Below are 16,979 nucleotides of genomic sequence, written 5' to 3'. Positions count from 1 at the left end.
GCTTTGAAAAATAATACACTTTGAAACTCTTAGACACATTTATAAAAAGAAAAACCAAGAAATTTCAAAGTTTTAAAAAGTCCTTTAAAAATGTATTAATAGCCTCCTTAGTAACAAATATAAAACAGTTTAAGACACTTGGTGACTTTTCTTAGGTCATGTGTCCAGGGGGATGCATACACAGTGAGGTTTTATGACTAAAGTTATCTATATGGAAAAATTTCTAGGAAAAGTTCCATCAGGAAAATAAATGTTTTGGAAAGAAGAGTTACTTTTCCCCAAAATGTCAAAAAGAATTAAGGATGTAAACACACATACTTAAAATGTTAACACAACAATATCAATTCAGTCAAATAAATAAAAGAAGGTGGCACCAACTTTATGGCAATTTTTCAAGACTAAGATGTAGCTCAAGGATATTTTTAAAATAAATAATTGTTCCAAATAAGAATAATCATTTTTAGCACAAGCCAACAACATTCAAAATAAAGTGCTATGAGAAAAACTTCAGCTTATTCACATATGAACAGAAATGCTATCTTGATCTTTAGATCTAAAATATTCATCATGAGAAAAAATTCAGCTTCACAGGAGGCCTGGGTTGGGGCTGTCCTTTGCCATTTTTCTTTTTTCTTCCAAAATGTGCTTAAATATTTTCCTCAGAGTGTTGTAAACTATTGGTCCATTTTCAGAATCAAAATTAACCTGGCAAAGAAAATTTCTATTCAGTCACTACAACATAAACAATTTGGGGAGAAAAAATGGGGTAGAAAAATATTAAGACTATATAAACAAAATTGTATATATTTTTTAAAAAACACATATAATAAATTTCACACATTTTAATTTATAGACTATATTAGAACTGTTTAATTGTGTCAATACCAAACTATGAGTGAAAACTCAAAAATTAATCTCGTGCCTGGATATTTGTTTAATCACATACACCAAAGTCATGAAGAAACCAGTGAATGTGAAGTGCATTTTTAATTTAGAGCTAATTGCTGATGCTGTAAGGAAGTCTCCTCTACTAAACAAAGCACATCAGTGGTAAGTGTGTGCTCCGAGGCCCTATAGCCACTATGGACGAGAGTCAGGGTGACCTTAGTGTAGCTCTCTACCTGCCAGCTATGTATCCCCATTCATACCGAATTTCTCGGGGCTTCAATTTCCTCCTCCACAAAATAGAGACCAAAATACCCCATGTCTTAGGATTTTTGTGAGAATAAGTGAAACGTGGTACCTGTGAGTATCTAGTATGTGTTCGGTACATATAAAAACCTCAGAAAGAGTTTTCTTTCTCCTTGCTAGGAAGCAACTATGTAAACATTCTTGGATTCTTTGCCAAGATTTACCATATTTTGCATTAAGAAAAAACCCAAAGATGAGGATGTAGGAATGACGGAAGGGCTGAGAACCAGAGCGAGTGCCCCTGTGCCATTCTCAAAGTAATGTGTGATCCACAGAGAGTTAGGACTTCAGGCTCATAGATTCTCTCCTTCTGGAATCACTTCTCAGATAAATTCTACAACTGCAGAGGATCTGAGAGTCTATCCTACTTGCCTGCCAGTCATGGACATGGGCAGAATAAATGAAGCTCCTGGTCAGAGACAGACAATTTTATTCCTCCTGGTGGTGTGTGCTTTGTATTCTTATGGGTTTCTCTTAGTCTCTGAGTCCCACAGGGGCAACTCAAGGGCCCAGATAGAGTCTGAACAGCAGGGGTTTCTGTGTCGCATCTGAGGAGGCCCAATCCTAGGAAATCCCTCTGTCTTTATTTTGCAGTCCTGGAAATCAAACCAGGGCATCATGTCTGCTGGGCAAGTGTTTTACCAATGAGCTATACCCCCATCCATGAAATCCCAATATTTTATAAGGAGCTGCAGGCTAACCTGCCAGTCTCTGCACTGTCTTATTACATGGGAAGGCTGAAAAAGAAGTCTTCTGCCCCGCAGGCAGAGTTGTCAGTGCCCAGGTCACCAGACTATGCGTGGATGCAGACAGCCATGGTTAATTGTCTTCTAATATTTTTACAGACAGATTCTGAACAACTGATACATCTAACTTTTCATTGGTGTTCCCTTAAAAGAATTCCTCCTGCTTTCTGAAAGGCCAAAACTAAGGATTTTTCTTCCAGGTCCAATTTACAAATATTATCTTACCCACTATAGTATCTATCCTATTTGCAAAAATTCCTTATGAACACTAATGACAGTTTAACTTGTTTACTTTCTTCAACATCAAACTATAACCCTTTTCCCACGAATGGGCAGATCTTCTGGCTACCAAAGTGCACACAGATGTAAAGGACCATGTGAGTTGCGGAAAACAGACTGCAAGTATGTTGAGTGCTTAGTGCCATAAAACTCTGAGAAGGAACAAGGGAGCCAGCAACAAGGATATCACTTTAGAAAGAGCTGAAGGGAAGGCGATTGGACAAATATTAAAAATGAAGAATGTGGGCTGGGGATGTGGCTCAAGTGGTAGCATACTCACCTGGCATGCTTGGGGCGCTGGGTTCGATCCTCAGCACCACATAAAAATAAAAAATAAGGATGTTGTGTCCACTGAAAACTAAAAAATAAATATTAAAAAATTCTCTCTCTCTCTCTTTAAAAAAAAATGAAGAATGTTCACAATGTATGAATGAGTACAAATAGTAAACATGCTCATATCATCAATGCTTACCACAGATGTTATCATTCAAAAGCTGAGTTTTCTGTTTAATAACATTTTCATACAACATGTGATAGATAACAAACAAATTATGCAAAGGTACTGTTCTCTCGTGGCATGAACCTGGCTGCAAGCCAAAAGGATGTGCGCAGAAAGGAAATATTTTTTTGAATCTTTGCTTAGGATTTGCCAATCAGGACATAGTACTGAATCAGGTATGGTGATGTTTAATTCTCAATAGATGGTTTCTTGTTTAAACCCAAGGTAGAACTGGCTCAACAAGAAAAAGTTCTCTGACTCCTAATAGGCACATGACTTAAAAAAATTTAATGCCCGATTGTTTCTCCTTTCTTCTATATAAAAGCTCTTTGTTCCAACAATCTCTTTCAAAAAAGCCCCAGTCAGCTTTTCCTAATATCATTGGAAACTTTAATGTTTTTGGCTCCAACTCTGTAACTACTTATAGAAATGCCAAACACATTTCCATTAAGGGGAAACACAGCTAGACAGTTTATATTAGAGGAGGAAGGTGACTTCTGGATTCCTAATCTACAAAGATGATGCTGATCTGTAGTGTGGAACAGGGGTGGGAAGAGTTGGACTCACCTTAGTGAAAGCCTTAATGGCGTGGGCAAGGCAAGCTTCCTCCACTTCCACGGGAATTGTCTGCAGGTTCACTAGACAATGCAACACGCAAAGGATAGTCTGGTGCTGTCCCTGCATTTGCAGAAATTGAAAACAAAAAGTTGTTTGAAAAATGCTGCAAACAGGAGGATTATGAGTTCAAAGCCAGCTTCTGTAACTTAGAGAGGCTCTAAGCAATTTAGAGAGACCCTGTTTCTAAATAAGATATTTTAAAAAGGGCTAGGGATGTAACTCAGTGTTTGAGAGCCCTGGGTTCAATCCCTGGTACCAAAGGAAAAAAAAAAGCCTCAACAAGTCAACTCAAAAAACAATCATAAAGTGAGCAATTGGTCTGTGACCCAACAATCAATCTCAAGTGATTAAATAAGTATCTACCAGGAGGGGCTGGAGTTGTGGCTCAGTGGTAGTGTGCTTGTCTAACATGTGAGGCCCTGGGTTCAATCCTCAATTCAATCCTCAAAAATAAAATAAAGGTATTTTGTCCAACTACAACTAAAAAAAAGGGCAAAATACAAAAAAAAAGTATTTACCAAGTATTTTCTGTTATGTATTAATATAATCTGAAAACCTTTCAGGGTACATTAGCAAAGCTAGTTAGCTACTGTACAAAAGTACAACTGAAGATCAGTGCAGAAAACAAATGTTTCTCCTGCAGTGTACTGAATAGATTTTTTTCCTTCTTGCTGTTTCTGGATACAATCATTTTGGTTTGGCTAGTAGATGCTGACACATCACGGTGACCTGTGCACTAATCAGGTGGCACCAGGCAATTAGTACCTGTGTGTCCAGCCTGTTGCAGATGCTTCAGGGAGAGGTTGGCAGATGCAGAAAGTGAGAGGCCAGCCCCTTGAAGTGGTACTTAGGGAGACAGCCCCCAGCCTGAGGAGGTGAGACTTATAAGGATAGGTCCATTGACTTGACAGCTGGGAGATGCTCCATCACCTGAACAATACATATCCAAGGAGTAACCCACCAGTTTCAACTTCTAGAAATCTAAGAGCAAAATATGAAATACAGAAAAACCTGCAAACAGAAATTATCAATTCAGTGATACTTATGAAATAAAGAACCTGAAACAATGTTAATGTTCTACACAGGGGCTGGGTGAATTATGATAAAACAGGTGTGACAGAGCTTGACTGGCAGAGCTTGCATGGGTTTGTGCCAAGGAGATCTGAGTCTGAATCCTGCTGTGACACCTGCCAGGATCCTTAGCAAGCTGCTCCACCTTGCCTTGTTTGTAAGGGGAGTCCTCTATCTCCAAGCACTATCAAGAAGAACAGAAGAGCCAGGGCAATGACATCCTGAAGGGCTTGGCCCACAGCTGCCCCACAAAGGTTCATCTCCTGTCTCCCTCTCCTGTTTTATCTCTGAAATTTAACTACTGGAAAACAACAACAACAAAGGAACAAACAAACAAACAAAGGACTAAGAAAAGGACTCCAGATACAGGAAAAATCTTTTCTTAAAAGATTTGCATCACACAACTGTGTGCTGTCTCTGTGTGCATGCATGTTTGTGAGGGTACGTCTGTGTGTGTGTAGTCAGATTTTTAGTGGAGATTTGGAAACAATGAGACATTCTGAAAACAATGAGACATTGCACCATACTAAGTAACTCAAGGTTGTTATGGGATAACATTGTTTTCTGAAACAAAAACTTATTTTAAATAGAAATTTTAGTATCTTTATATTGTTTAAAATACTAAATTGTATGAAAGTATTGTAAATGAAAAGTTTCCCTTCCTTCCCAGATCCACTGTCCCCTAATGTCCTTCTCTGAATGCAACCACTACAACTAGTTTCTTTTCATTCTACATTCTTCTACATTTTATAATATATAAATTTTATATATATATATATATACACATACATATGTGTCAATACATATATATATATATATATATATATATATATATATCACCCCTTTTTAAAAATACAAAGGAGTGTATATTCCAACCTACTTCATAGTTTTCACATATACATGTTTATACTACATAAGTCAAAACAGATGCCCAGCTACGAAAAGGGGGTTAATGACATATCCCTGATTGAGAACCCCACATATCCACTGCAGCCAATTTTTATGAGAAGTTTATACTACTTGTATACTTTTAAGCAAAAATATAAAATTGTATGTTAAAATAATTTTTATTGTGGGCTGGGGTTGTAGCTCAATGGTAGAATGCTTGCCTCGAATGTGTGAGGTACTGGGTTCAATTCTTAGCGCTGCATATAAATAACTAAAAAATAAAGGTCCATTGACAGCCAAAAAATATTTTTTTAAATTTTATTAAATCAAAATAAGTATGATAAAAGATTTGAAAATATTTAATGACTCTTCTAGGATCATGGACATTTTTCCATTTTATTTTTTTGTATTTTCTAAACATTTATGCTATAGATTAATTTTTTTTCTCTTTTTTTTTTTTTGCAGTTGTTAGGGCTGAAACCCAGGACCTTGCACACACTAGGCAAGTACTGAGCTACATCCTCAGTCTTCAGTTTCTTCTCTTACCTTAGAACAACTATTAATTTAGACCTAGCTATGAGATTTTATATGAGTTCACCTTTTGTAATGGATTTTTTTAGCTTGTGAAACTCATTAGCTGGTCCAGCAGCGACTTTACCTTCTCTAATAAGAAAAGGGCTTCGGCAGCATCTGCTTGTCTGTCAACCAACATGTCCACATCCTCTTTGGTGATTACAGGCTCCTTTAGTTGCTCCACCCAAGACCACATCAAACCACATAGGATGAAAGGATCTCTCTCACCACATATTCTTTCCCAAGCTCCATCTCGGGAATTTAGTTCTTTCTAAAAAGGAAGAGAAAGAAAGATAGAGACAGACACAGAGACAAGGAAGAAAGGTGCGTGGGCTGACATGGATGCACAGGCTGCTCAGGAGAGCGAAGGCTCAGGTTCTGGGGTGCGATCTAGGATCAACTCCCGGGTCCCTACACATCCAGGTGGAGGCACTGAGGTAACTTAGGGAACTTCTTGAAGCCTCGGCCTCTTTCTGTGGAGGTCACCGCCTGCCTCATACGTGCTGGGGCTGACCACACAGGCAGTTCGGGAAGACGGAGCCTTCCTTTTCATATGAACAAAACAGTACTGATTGCAAGGAAGCAGAATGGTGGATGAAAAAGTAAAAATAAGGGGACATTTGAAAATTAACCCAGGATCTCAGGCAAAGCTTTTGCTTAAGACTTCAGAGTGAATGCAAGTTGGTTAAGTGTGAAATATGTATTTATTTTTAGAATTCTATGTAAAATTCACCAAACAACAAGCTATGCATCCTGGAGTTTTCTAGAGTGAATATAAACTAGGCAGCCCTGCTAATACTACAAATACCTGGAGATAACTTGAGCTTGAGATTTTAAAACTTGACCTCACAGAGGGCTGGGTAAAAGTGAAATAGAATTTGAACTAATTTCTGATGGGGATCATACTTATGTTTTAGTAAATCAAATGTAGTTTTGCAGTAATAGTGTTAATAATTTACCCATTTTCACCCATCTGATATTTGCAGCCTACTAACTGTGAACATGAGCCATAAGTCATCTCTGACTTTCACAGCAATTCCACAGGGAGGCTACTCACAGATACAAGTAAGAGATGAAGTAACTTGCCTGGGAGCTGCAAAGCTGGAAGATGGTAGAGGAGGTGTTCCACCTCATCTGCCTCCCTCCAGCTGTGCCTGCTGTGCCACAGAGACTCTCCGGTACTGGGTTTTTCTTTAAATAAACCAGTACATTTAGTTGTCTGCATTCCTTGCCATCCCACAGATCATGTATATAACTGTAGCTTTTGATTCAGTTTTATGCAGCTCATGAGGACACAAGCTGGACAGAACTGATTCTACTCAAGAGCCTTCTCAGGGAAATGATTACTTTACCAGCCTCCCACAGGCTTTCCGGTAGGGGGAGGAAGACATAAGGGTATAATGGAAAATATTACACACGTGGCTGCACCCATCATCACTCTCTGTTCTCAAGCCATACAACTTTGAGCAAGTCACTTAACTTCTATGACCCCTAATTTCCTCACCTGTGACACCTAATTCATAAGATTAACAAGGAATCTATAAATAATATCATTTGCCTCATAGGATTTCTGTGAAAATCACATGCACTAATATACATGAAAGGGCCTATTATAGGCACAGGTAGCAATATACTATTCAAATAATGTTTCTTTTTTCCAGAATGTAACTAATTTTTTTAAATTACGGAAAGACCCCAAATAAAATCTAAAAAGGAAAAAAGATGGGGGAGGGGAACTATCTCAAAGGTTTATGTTCACCTCTAGAAAATGCTCTTTGTACATATTACTTGTTGAAATAGTCTGCCCAAACCAAGTGCTGACCTCATCATACAGGTGTAGCTCACACGGGCACTTGGCCCCCCAGTGGTGGGGGCGCCACATTCTTTACCTAAAATGGAAGACTCTCTTGCTTATTAACTCTTGACACAGTAACACAGGTAAGCAGGAAATGCTTACGGATTGAATGGAAGAGTTTTTCAGTTTGCAGTATAAAATAAAGAAAACAATTCATCTTGGAAGAAAATAATACATTTAACTATTTGTTAAACAAAGATGAACTTTTATCAAAATTCTCTCCCCTCACATAGCTTCAAAATTAATTTTCATGCCTCTGCATCTGAAGAGATACTAGAACTCATAGAAATTTACATGTTTTCTTTAATTAATATTGTAATAAGACAAGGAACTGGGGTTTTGGCTCAGTGGTAGAGTGCTCGCCTAGCATGTACGAGGCCCTGGGTTTGATCCTCAGTACCATATAAAAATAAACAAACAAATAAATAAAAGGTCTTGTGTCCAACTACAACTAAAAAATATTTTTTTAAATAGGAAGAGTAATTATTAAAGTAGATTATGGGCTGATAAGTCAAGATTTTCACTGGTCAGGAGTCTCAAGTCAGTTCCATATTGGGGCGGTTTGCCTGTTTCTGATAACTGGGTTTATAATGCCCATCTTTTCTTTAGACCAGGCCTTGAATCATTTAGGGCAAAGAGTGCAGACAACTTAAGACTGTCTTTCTAGTGAAAGTATAACACAAAGGGGAATTAAGATTAAAATTTCACATTCTAATTTAAATAAAAGTCAAGAAAGGGACCTCAAAGTCCACCCTTCAGATAAAACTAACAGCATCGCGGTGGTCTGTGGTCATTCCTGTTTGCTCTCCTGAATGCAGGTGTCACGTGCTGGAGAGGGATCAGCAAGTCTGAAGGAGAAGAGGCCACATGGGCAGGCTTAATTAACCCTAGTGCCAATGAGATTTGGGAAATTATTTATGTCTCTAGGTCAGGGATTCTCAGTGTGGCTCTGTGCCAGGCCTCAGGTTAGAGAGATTTCGGTTCAGTTCCTAACGCCATCTTCTTAAGGCTGGCTGTTCCCACAAACCCAGTGAGAAGGAAGCTAGCAGCATCAATGCCTTGGGTGGACTAAGTACCTTCATGCACAGAAATTTAAATGAAACCCCACAACCACCCTGTCACTTTTATCATGTCAGATCTGGGAAACCCAAAGTTCAAAAGTTAAGTATAACATAAACATGTCTCCACATTTTTATAACAAATAAATTTACAACAATGTATTATATTTTTACTTTGACATAACTATTTCCTGAGCATATATAATTAAATGAAATTCAAATACCTGCCACATTTCTACCTTCCTTTTCACTTCCTCCTTTTCTACAAACTCATTTAAATTTGCCAGGGCTTTGGCTGCCAGTATCCTCCTTGCGTCAACACTCAATTCAGATGGCAAGTCAGCACGTGGCACTGCTTCAGATAGACCTTTGCTGTCCTGGGTTTCAACCAAGAACTGTGTCTTGGGACTGAAGCCACAGTCTGGAGGGCTGCAGCAAGTCCTGCCCTCCTCCTCCACAGAGCCTGGGCCCCACCCACTGTGTGGTTCACGACAGTGGGCCACTCGCTGATGAGAAGGATTTACATCCTGATGGACATTTGCAAAGTTGGATGTAACTGGTTCCCCAGGGTTGCATGAGCCTGAAATACCCACAGAGAAAGTTCGACTTCGTTGCATTTCCTTTGGAATGTCTCTCCTACAGAAACGCGGTGATTCATTATCCTTGGGTCCTTCCAAACTTCCACACTTAGAGTGATTCCAGAAAGAAAACGTGTTGCGAACCAATGCCTCCTTCTGCAACTCTAGCTCTGGAGATGGTGGGACGTAACAGTGTCTGGCGGGCTTCTGCTGCTGGAGGTTGTGGCCCAGCAGGTCCTGCGCAGGCACGGTCCATGGAGTCTCCCCTTGCTCCAGGAGAGCTTCGGCCCTCTTTAAGTCGGAGTCACTATAGCTGAGTCGCCTTTTCAGATGAGTCAGCGGCTGAAGGCACTCAGCATTCCGCCTCTTCCAAAGGGGGTCAAACTCCTGATCGGTGGAAAGAATCACATCCTGATTCTCAAACTCTGCCACCACTGCAGTAGGGTTAAATGGGTCTGAGGCATCACTGCTGTGCCTCAGTAACTCTTTATCCAGCCGCATTGTGACCATCTCAGACATGGTCTTCTCGATTTCAGCAGAGTGTCCAGGTCCTTCCAACATGTCCTTCATCACCACTGGCCTGTTTTCAGCTAAGTCCAGCAGCAGTTTGCAGACCAGGTGGATGATTTTTGGCACATGTTTCAGAAGTCGTGCCTCATAACCATGAAGCAGGTGACGCTGGCGAATTAGGTACTGGGCTAATGTGACAGCATGTGCTTTGGGATCGCAGCAAGAGAAGATACTGCGGAGAGGAGTCAGAAACTGAGTAAATTCCCGTACACACAGCAGTTGTCCTCTGGTTTGTATGGAATTGGGTCGCTTTGCCCGCACAAATATAATTGCCTGGTCAGCAGTCATTCTTGTTGCAAAAACTAAATAACATGCTATTAAAACACCTAAATAGTGAAGAAGGGAAGATTGGTATTAGAAAAGCTTATGGTTTCATTTATTTTATTTATCCCTCTTTGAAGATTTAAAACTTGAATACATGTTACGAAGTCACATGAACACAGGCACATTTGAAGGGAAATTACCAGGATAACTTCGGAACTTTGTGTACAGGCATTTATTGTGCTTCTCTTATTGAATAAACTTTATTTACCTGTCTGTGTGGTTGTCCCTCCCTGTGATGAGTCACCTGCAAACCCCAAGGATGGGTGAGCACAGAGCTGGCAGGTGAAGAAGCACAGAGCAGGAAAGGCATGGTTGAGCGAGCTGGGATCTGGCCTGTCCGCCATCCTTCTGCCCAACTCCAACACACAAGAAAGCAAGTCCTGCTCCTGTTTTCCACTCTGAACAGCTCTGTCCATCCAACCATTTGGTACCTGAACCCCTACCATCTTTGCCATCAGTCACCAGAATGCTCCACCGCAGTGCTCTCCTTATTCAGATATCTCTTTGGAGATTATTCACCCCCACTGCCTACTTTTCTTCCTGACAATCTTTCTTCCAAACTATGTCTATACTAATCTGTATTTTTCTCCAGACCATGATATAACTGTTTTGTTATAAGCCAGCTTTGCCAATGTACATATTATGGATCTAATTAAGATGAGTAACTAATGAAAAGGTAATTATCAATCATTTTAAATATAATAACTAATAATTCAGTAAAAGGCAAATCAAAGATACCTATGAAATTCAAAAGTTCGTGAACATTTTTTTTACATAGGAAACCAACCTCTGAAAGCTGCTTGCTCCCTGGTTTGAAGTAAGGTACAATGTATCTTTTTCACTGAGACACCGACAGATCCTTAGTGCCGACATGTCAGCTTGACCCTAAGAGCTAACCATCTTGATCAGAACAGAGTCCTACCTCTCAGGGTACTCTAGGAAGATGGGAAATCCCCGAGCAGGTATATGGTACCCTGTGGATGGAACTGAGCTGCAGGTGTTCGATCAGACTGAGCCATGTGACAATGAAGATATCAACTCAAGGCCTTTATTGCTGCCCTCAGACCAGCAATATAATAGATTCTACTGAATTTTTAAATAAAATCACTAATGTCTATACAGAATTCTATGTAAAAAATTGACTCTTCTTTTTAAACACATCCTTACACCTCTAAAAGCAGAGAGCACATGACTCTGGAGTAAGCAGTCATAGATGAAAACGCTAAAGCAGCAAATTGCTTAACTTTTCTGAAACTGCAGTTTCTTCTGCTTATACGGTTGATAAAAGTTTAAAAGAGAGCAAATATAAAACTCTTAGAAAGTAGTAGGTGAAATAATGCTTGCTATTTTCATTATTGGTTAAGAAAAATCTACAGATAAAAAAGACATTATGTATCAAAATGTGTTGTTATTCTTTAAAAGAAAACAGAGGGGGCATGTAAGTAATCTTAGAAATCTGTTCAAATATGCTAGGTTTTCAGCTCTAAGTCATTCAGAAAACACTCTTACCAACGTGCGGTTATTGTAACTACCCGTTTAAGAGGGGGGCTGGGGATGTGGCTCAATGGTAGCCTGCTCGCCTGGCATGCGCGGGGCGCTGGGTTCGATCCTCCACACCACGTAAAAATAAAATAAAGATGTTGTGTCTGCCGAGAACTAAAAAATAAATATTGAAAAATTCTCTCTCTTTAAAAAAAAAAGATATTGTGATTATATTTTATTCACGTTTTCCATTTGACACCAAAGCTTTGATAGGATTCTAAAAAATATTTATTTTTTTAAAAATAAATAGGAAATCTTATTCCTTATATATTTAAATGCCTACAAGATAATAAAACCACGCCCTAGAATTTACCTGTTCGGCCAAGCCCTGCGTGACAATGAATGGCTACTTTTCCTTCCTGTAAGGCAAACGTCATCACCTTCACCATATCTAAGATGGTGGTGAGAGAGGCTACACCGTAATCCTTCCATCCAAAATTGTAGAAATAAACTGGGCATTGGAAAAGAGAAAGGCAAAACAAATTAACATAAAGAAAAAAATACTTGCAAAAACTTTCGAAGAAAATGAGTGAATCATGGAAAGTATGCAGCTATATAAAGCACATAGATTTCACTAGACTTACAGGCCCCTTTACATTTCCAGTTAAATTTGTTAACCTCTCTCACATTCTGTATCACTTAAGACATTTCTTGCCGACACTCAGCCATTAGGAATTAAGAAAAAGTAGAATTACAAATTAATAAAATCTATGACCCCCCAGTGGAGGTAAAGCATTCATTCCTGTCTAAACACAGAAATGTACGTATCTAAATGACTGATAAATGACTAAAGATAGTATATTTAGGTTTTCTATCCAGAATTTAAAACACGCATCTTAAAAACAAATTCTAAGACTGCACGTTTTTCCAGTTCAACCTGGTTTAAATAACATGCACTGAATGGATTCTATCTCAAAGTTCCTGTGACTGAGGAGCCTCTGTGATTGCCACAAGAATATCCTTCTGGAGGCAAGGCTGGCAGCAGTAAAATTAGGAACATGTCCAGCTTCTAATACTTATTGCCATTTCTAAGCTGTGTGATGTCGGGTAAATCAGTAACCTTCCAGGCCTCTGTGGACTCTAGTATAAAACAGAGATAACAACTGTATTACGCAACTCTAAGTCGTTCTGTGAGGATGAAATGAGGCAGCAGCGTCGGACACACTGCAGGCATCAGCTGAATGGAAGCCTTATCCTGCAGGGTGTCCTCCCGACGTCCCTCTCCCAGAAACAAGAAACCCTGTATTGCAAAACAATCCCAAAGAATGAAAGCGTCATTTAGGGTCAATGTTAGCCCATCTTCATTTTCTATGAGCCCTGCTACAATGCCATGTTTATTTCTATCACCTTTTAAGAGCCTAGCCAACAAAGGTCTCTGAGTGCTGGTCCTGCAAATTCACAGAGAGGAAGGTAGGAAGGAACTTACTGCCAGCTTCCATGAACGTCTCAGGAAGGTATGTGAAGCCACTTTCTTGTTCCAGAGAGTTCCCACAGCTAGCATGCTCCCCAGGGCGCTGCAGGTTGATGATTGTTTTTATGCCATGACTTAAAGAAAAAAGCAATTAGTCATACTGTGAGCTGGAGCTTTTTAAAAAAATCATCTCTGGCATTAATAAACATTAATTGCTTCCCAAACTTTTAACTTCTTTTAAAAGAAGCTCTTCAGTGACTATTTTTAAAACAAAAGCACTTTTTTACTTGAAGGCACGTGCAACAAGTGAATCTGCGCACTACGGCATGTGAGAGATGCAGACTCACCTGAGGAACTGCTCGATGATGTGGTACTTCTCGAGAAGCTCAGATGACGGGCGAGCCATGGCCAGGATACTATCAGTGATCCTGCAGACAGGGAAGGAAATGGTGCACAGAACCCAGAATGTCAACCTCAAAGGACTGAGATATGGTTCTTCTCCTACGATTTCTGAAACCCTGTAAGAATATTCTTATACAAATCTGGCATTGCACTTCCCAGAAAAAAATTCAGGACATAAAGTATTTATGAACTCTAACAAAGTATCTCCAAGAACTCTCGAAAGATTCCAGTGGCATGATGGAGAAACCTCAGCTAATGGCAAAGGTAACAGTCTTGATTAGCTACCCAATGGTTAGTGACTAAATGAGGAGGGCCAACCAGGAGGCACTTCTGCACTCCAGTAACTAAACCTCAGTTAACTAAGGTATTAAGCGGGGAGAATAATGTCTGCTTCACAGGGTTGGTGTGAGAATTTGACATGATCTGGACACAAAGTCTTTAGCACAAATCCTAGCCTATGGTTATAAATAAATGCTGAGTTGTTAATTCAGCAAAAATTATGGGTTCCAGTCAGTTAGGCCTGGCTTAAATGTTGCCTTTTCTACCATCTAGTTGTTAAGCAAATTAATCTCTCTGGAACATCAATAAAATGGCACTAAAAACTCACAAGAGTTTTATGAAAACAAGTGCTAATAATTTGAAAGCATCCAGTGCAGTGCCTGGTTCATAGCCAAATGAATGTTTATGAATGAATGACTGGCCAGAAGCCCAATAAACAGCTATCACTCATGTCAGGTCTCTGGCTTTACTCTGTTCTGTTAAAAGTTCTCAGTAGTGGCCTAGTAAAAGATATATAGTCTATAGTAAGCTGTGAGTCATATGAATCTCAGAGGAGTGACAGAGACATGAGATTACCAGGGAAGGATCTAAAAAGATAGCTCCCCTATGGAAAAATGTGTAAGATTTAACACTGACCTCAAAGGTTTGGGATACCCCATATTTACTAGAACTTAGTAAAAAATGAGGGAGATGGAATGTAAAAACAGCAGAGGTGAAAAAGACTCACGTGGTTTAGTCAATAATAAAGCCCAAACTATATTACTACAAATTTACTTGGCTGACTATGGCTCAGGAATAACATTTTGCTTCATCATACATTAGCATGGCAGTGCTGGATCTGTATATGGGAGAAAAAGAAAGACAGTGGACCCCAGACTAAGTCACTATAAATGTACCTGGCAAATCCAATAGGAAACTCTGCAGGGTACAAGTCCAATAAGTTGGTTAACAAATATCTAATTTAAACATGAATTCTTGATGTATAAAGTAACTCATGATTAGAATTCTTTGTTTTTAATTTTTTTTTTTTTTTAGTTGTCAATGGACCTTTATTTTATTTATTGATACATGGTGCTTAGGATGGAACCCGGTGCTTCATACATGCTAGGCAAGCGCTCTGCCACGGAGCCACCCCAGCCCTAGAATTCTTTTAATTCTTTTAATTTCCCTGAGTATGTTTCAAATGTGATTTGATTATTCTAATTTCAGATGTCACTATATCAAAAAAGGTATACCTGACTAGTTTATTGTTACTTCATAAAAAGGCAGTATGATTCAAGAATGATATTAATTGCACTTACACATCAGAAACAATGCAAGCATCTTAGGCTGTCTACTGAGCTGACAACTTCTGCCACTTTAATAAGGCAGACTGAAGAGTATTTGTGTGAAAATATGTTCTTTCACACGGAATATAAGAACAAAATAAAAGTAAGGCTAAAACTTACCTGTATAAAACTGAAGAACTACATGTGTACCTCAAAATTTTCTCAAATTTACAGCTGAATATTTTTATTATTTCTAGTAATTTCTGAAATTTAAGAGCTAATTACCCATTTATTTAAGATATGTTATGTGCATCATTTCTCTTAATTGAAAAACAAACCCCTATGGTTTTGGCTTAACTCTTTCCATCTCATAGATGAGAAACTGGCCAGGATCCGACAGCTGGTCTAGAAGCAAAGCCAGAGATGGTAGCAAGGTCCCCTAGGTTCAAAGCCCACACTGCCCCTTCCACTCCTCTGCCTGTCAGCTCACAGGCGTCCTCCTTCCTTTATCCTATACAGCTACTGGAGACCCACAGGATCACTTACCAGGACGAGTAAATACCCTTAATAGCTTGCTCCTGCTCACTCCAGCGGGCTGGATTCTCATACTTGCATGCTTTACCACCACATGCCATGGAACACGCCATGTGTCCAGGGATGACATGCCGTAAACGCTCTCCCACTTTTGTATATTTCGGTGTTGGACGTTCTGAATTTCCTAGAACATACGAGGAGGGAAGTCTCAAAATCCCAGTCTCCAAATGGAACTGATAACATGGGGAATAGTTCCTGTTTCATCTTAGCATCATAGATGTAAGAGCTAGTGCTAAATCCCCTTCATCCAATATTAAAAAAGCTTTCCTATACACACATTAAACTGGTAATGAAGAGGAAGAAAATTTAAGAGCAGATCTTTTCAAGGGGATGCTTTGTTCAAAACTACACTTTTAATGGAAAAAAACAGAAAACATTCAATCATTTTATCTCCTCTTACATACTCACTCAAATTATTAGCCTAACAGTAAAAAGTAAAATGTACAATTGTCAATATTTGAAAAGGCATAAATACAAGAGTCTACTCAAATTCTTAAATGTAGATACAAAGGTGTAACAATCTATTAGAAGAAAGACAGTTTTACTTTTCCTCTCTGGGAAAGTTGGTTTCTCTTCGGCTCGGCTGACAGAGGACACAGCCACCATCACCTGGAGAGAAGAGGAGGACAGCAGCTTTGTGACAGAGCCAGAGCCACGGCGTGCCTGCTGCAGCCTCAGGACCGGGTCAGAAGTAGAGTGCCGGCGGCCCTGCAGAAAGGAGCTCAGGAAGTGCACGGCTGAGGGTCTCCGGGGTGCACCCTGCACCTGCATGGTGCTGGCTCCACAGGGGCAAGAGTTGGAGGCAGAGAGAATCCAGCCCTGACTTGCTCAGGGAGGAAGTACACTGAGACACAGGCAACATTCTGTGTGATCTAAGAGCTATTCAGGATAGGCTGACTCGTTTCCATAGTAACCAACAAAGAAACTACTGATTCCCACTTAGATCTGAACAGGCAAAAATCTTACATGAACGGATTGCATTTTGGACAAATTGTTCAAATATGGGGAAGAATAAGATGCACTTTAAAGAGATTATCCCTCAATCTAGATTACTCTATTTTGTTTCTCAAATACACTTAAGGATCTGACTGCTCAGAGAACTACTCCCAAAATATTGTAATGAACTTAGAAAAATGTCTTTATGATGCAAACACTGCCTTTTACATACATTAAAAAGCTTAAATTCTATTATTCCTTTCAAGCCTTGTCTTGATATTTAAAGAAAAAAATCAC

At 39.4% G+C, this 16,979-nt stretch overlaps 1 protein-coding gene across 2 annotated transcripts; it reads right to left on the bottom strand.

Moving 5' to 3' along the window:
• Positions 1–16,517, bottom strand: Ptpdc1 (protein tyrosine phosphatase domain containing 1). 2 transcript variants are annotated; one of them, XM_026406916.2, is made up of 9 exons: positions 16,288–16,517; positions 15,699–15,872; positions 13,551–13,631; positions 13,219–13,337; positions 12,106–12,243; positions 9,003–10,252; positions 5,951–6,136; positions 3,283–3,393; positions 1–705 (listed from the first exon to the last, which is right to left on the bottom strand). In XM_026406916.2, exons 1-9 carry the CDS (start codon positions 16,515–16,517, stop codon positions 586–588), a joined length of 2,409 nt encoding a protein of 802 aa, XP_026262701.2. In that variant the 3' UTR covers positions 1–585. The 2 variants fall into 2 exon arrangements, with proteins under 2 accessions (XP_026262701.2, XP_026262702.2); XM_026406917.2 differs by having other exon boundaries at positions 15,699–15,870; positions 16,292–16,517.
• Positions 16,518–16,979: the final 462 nt, after the last annotated feature.

The sequence above is a fragment of the Urocitellus parryii genome, chromosome 13 (assembly GCF_045843805.1).
Source record: "Urocitellus parryii isolate mUroPar1 chromosome 13, mUroPar1.hap1, whole genome shotgun sequence".
NCBI classification, from domain to species: domain Eukaryota; kingdom Metazoa; phylum Chordata; class Mammalia; order Rodentia; family Sciuridae; genus Urocitellus; species Urocitellus parryii.
This window is presented reverse-complemented; position numbering and strand designations above follow the sequence as displayed.

Excerpts from the sequence above, each read along its gene's own strand:
- Ptpdc1 (XM_026406916.2), bottom strand. The coding sequence starts at position 16,517 with ATGCAGGTGCAGGGTGCACCCCGGAGACCCTCAGCCGTGCACTTCCTG. Across the intron at positions 15,873-16,287 it reads TTCCCAGAGAGGAAAAGTAA|AGGAAATTCAGAACGTCCAA; the intron begins AACTGTCTTTCT and ends CTCGTATGTTCT. Across the intron at positions 12,244-13,218 it reads GACGTTCATGGAAGCTGGCA|TTTATTTCTACAATTTTGGA; the intron begins GTAAGTTCCTTC and ends TCCAATGCCCAG.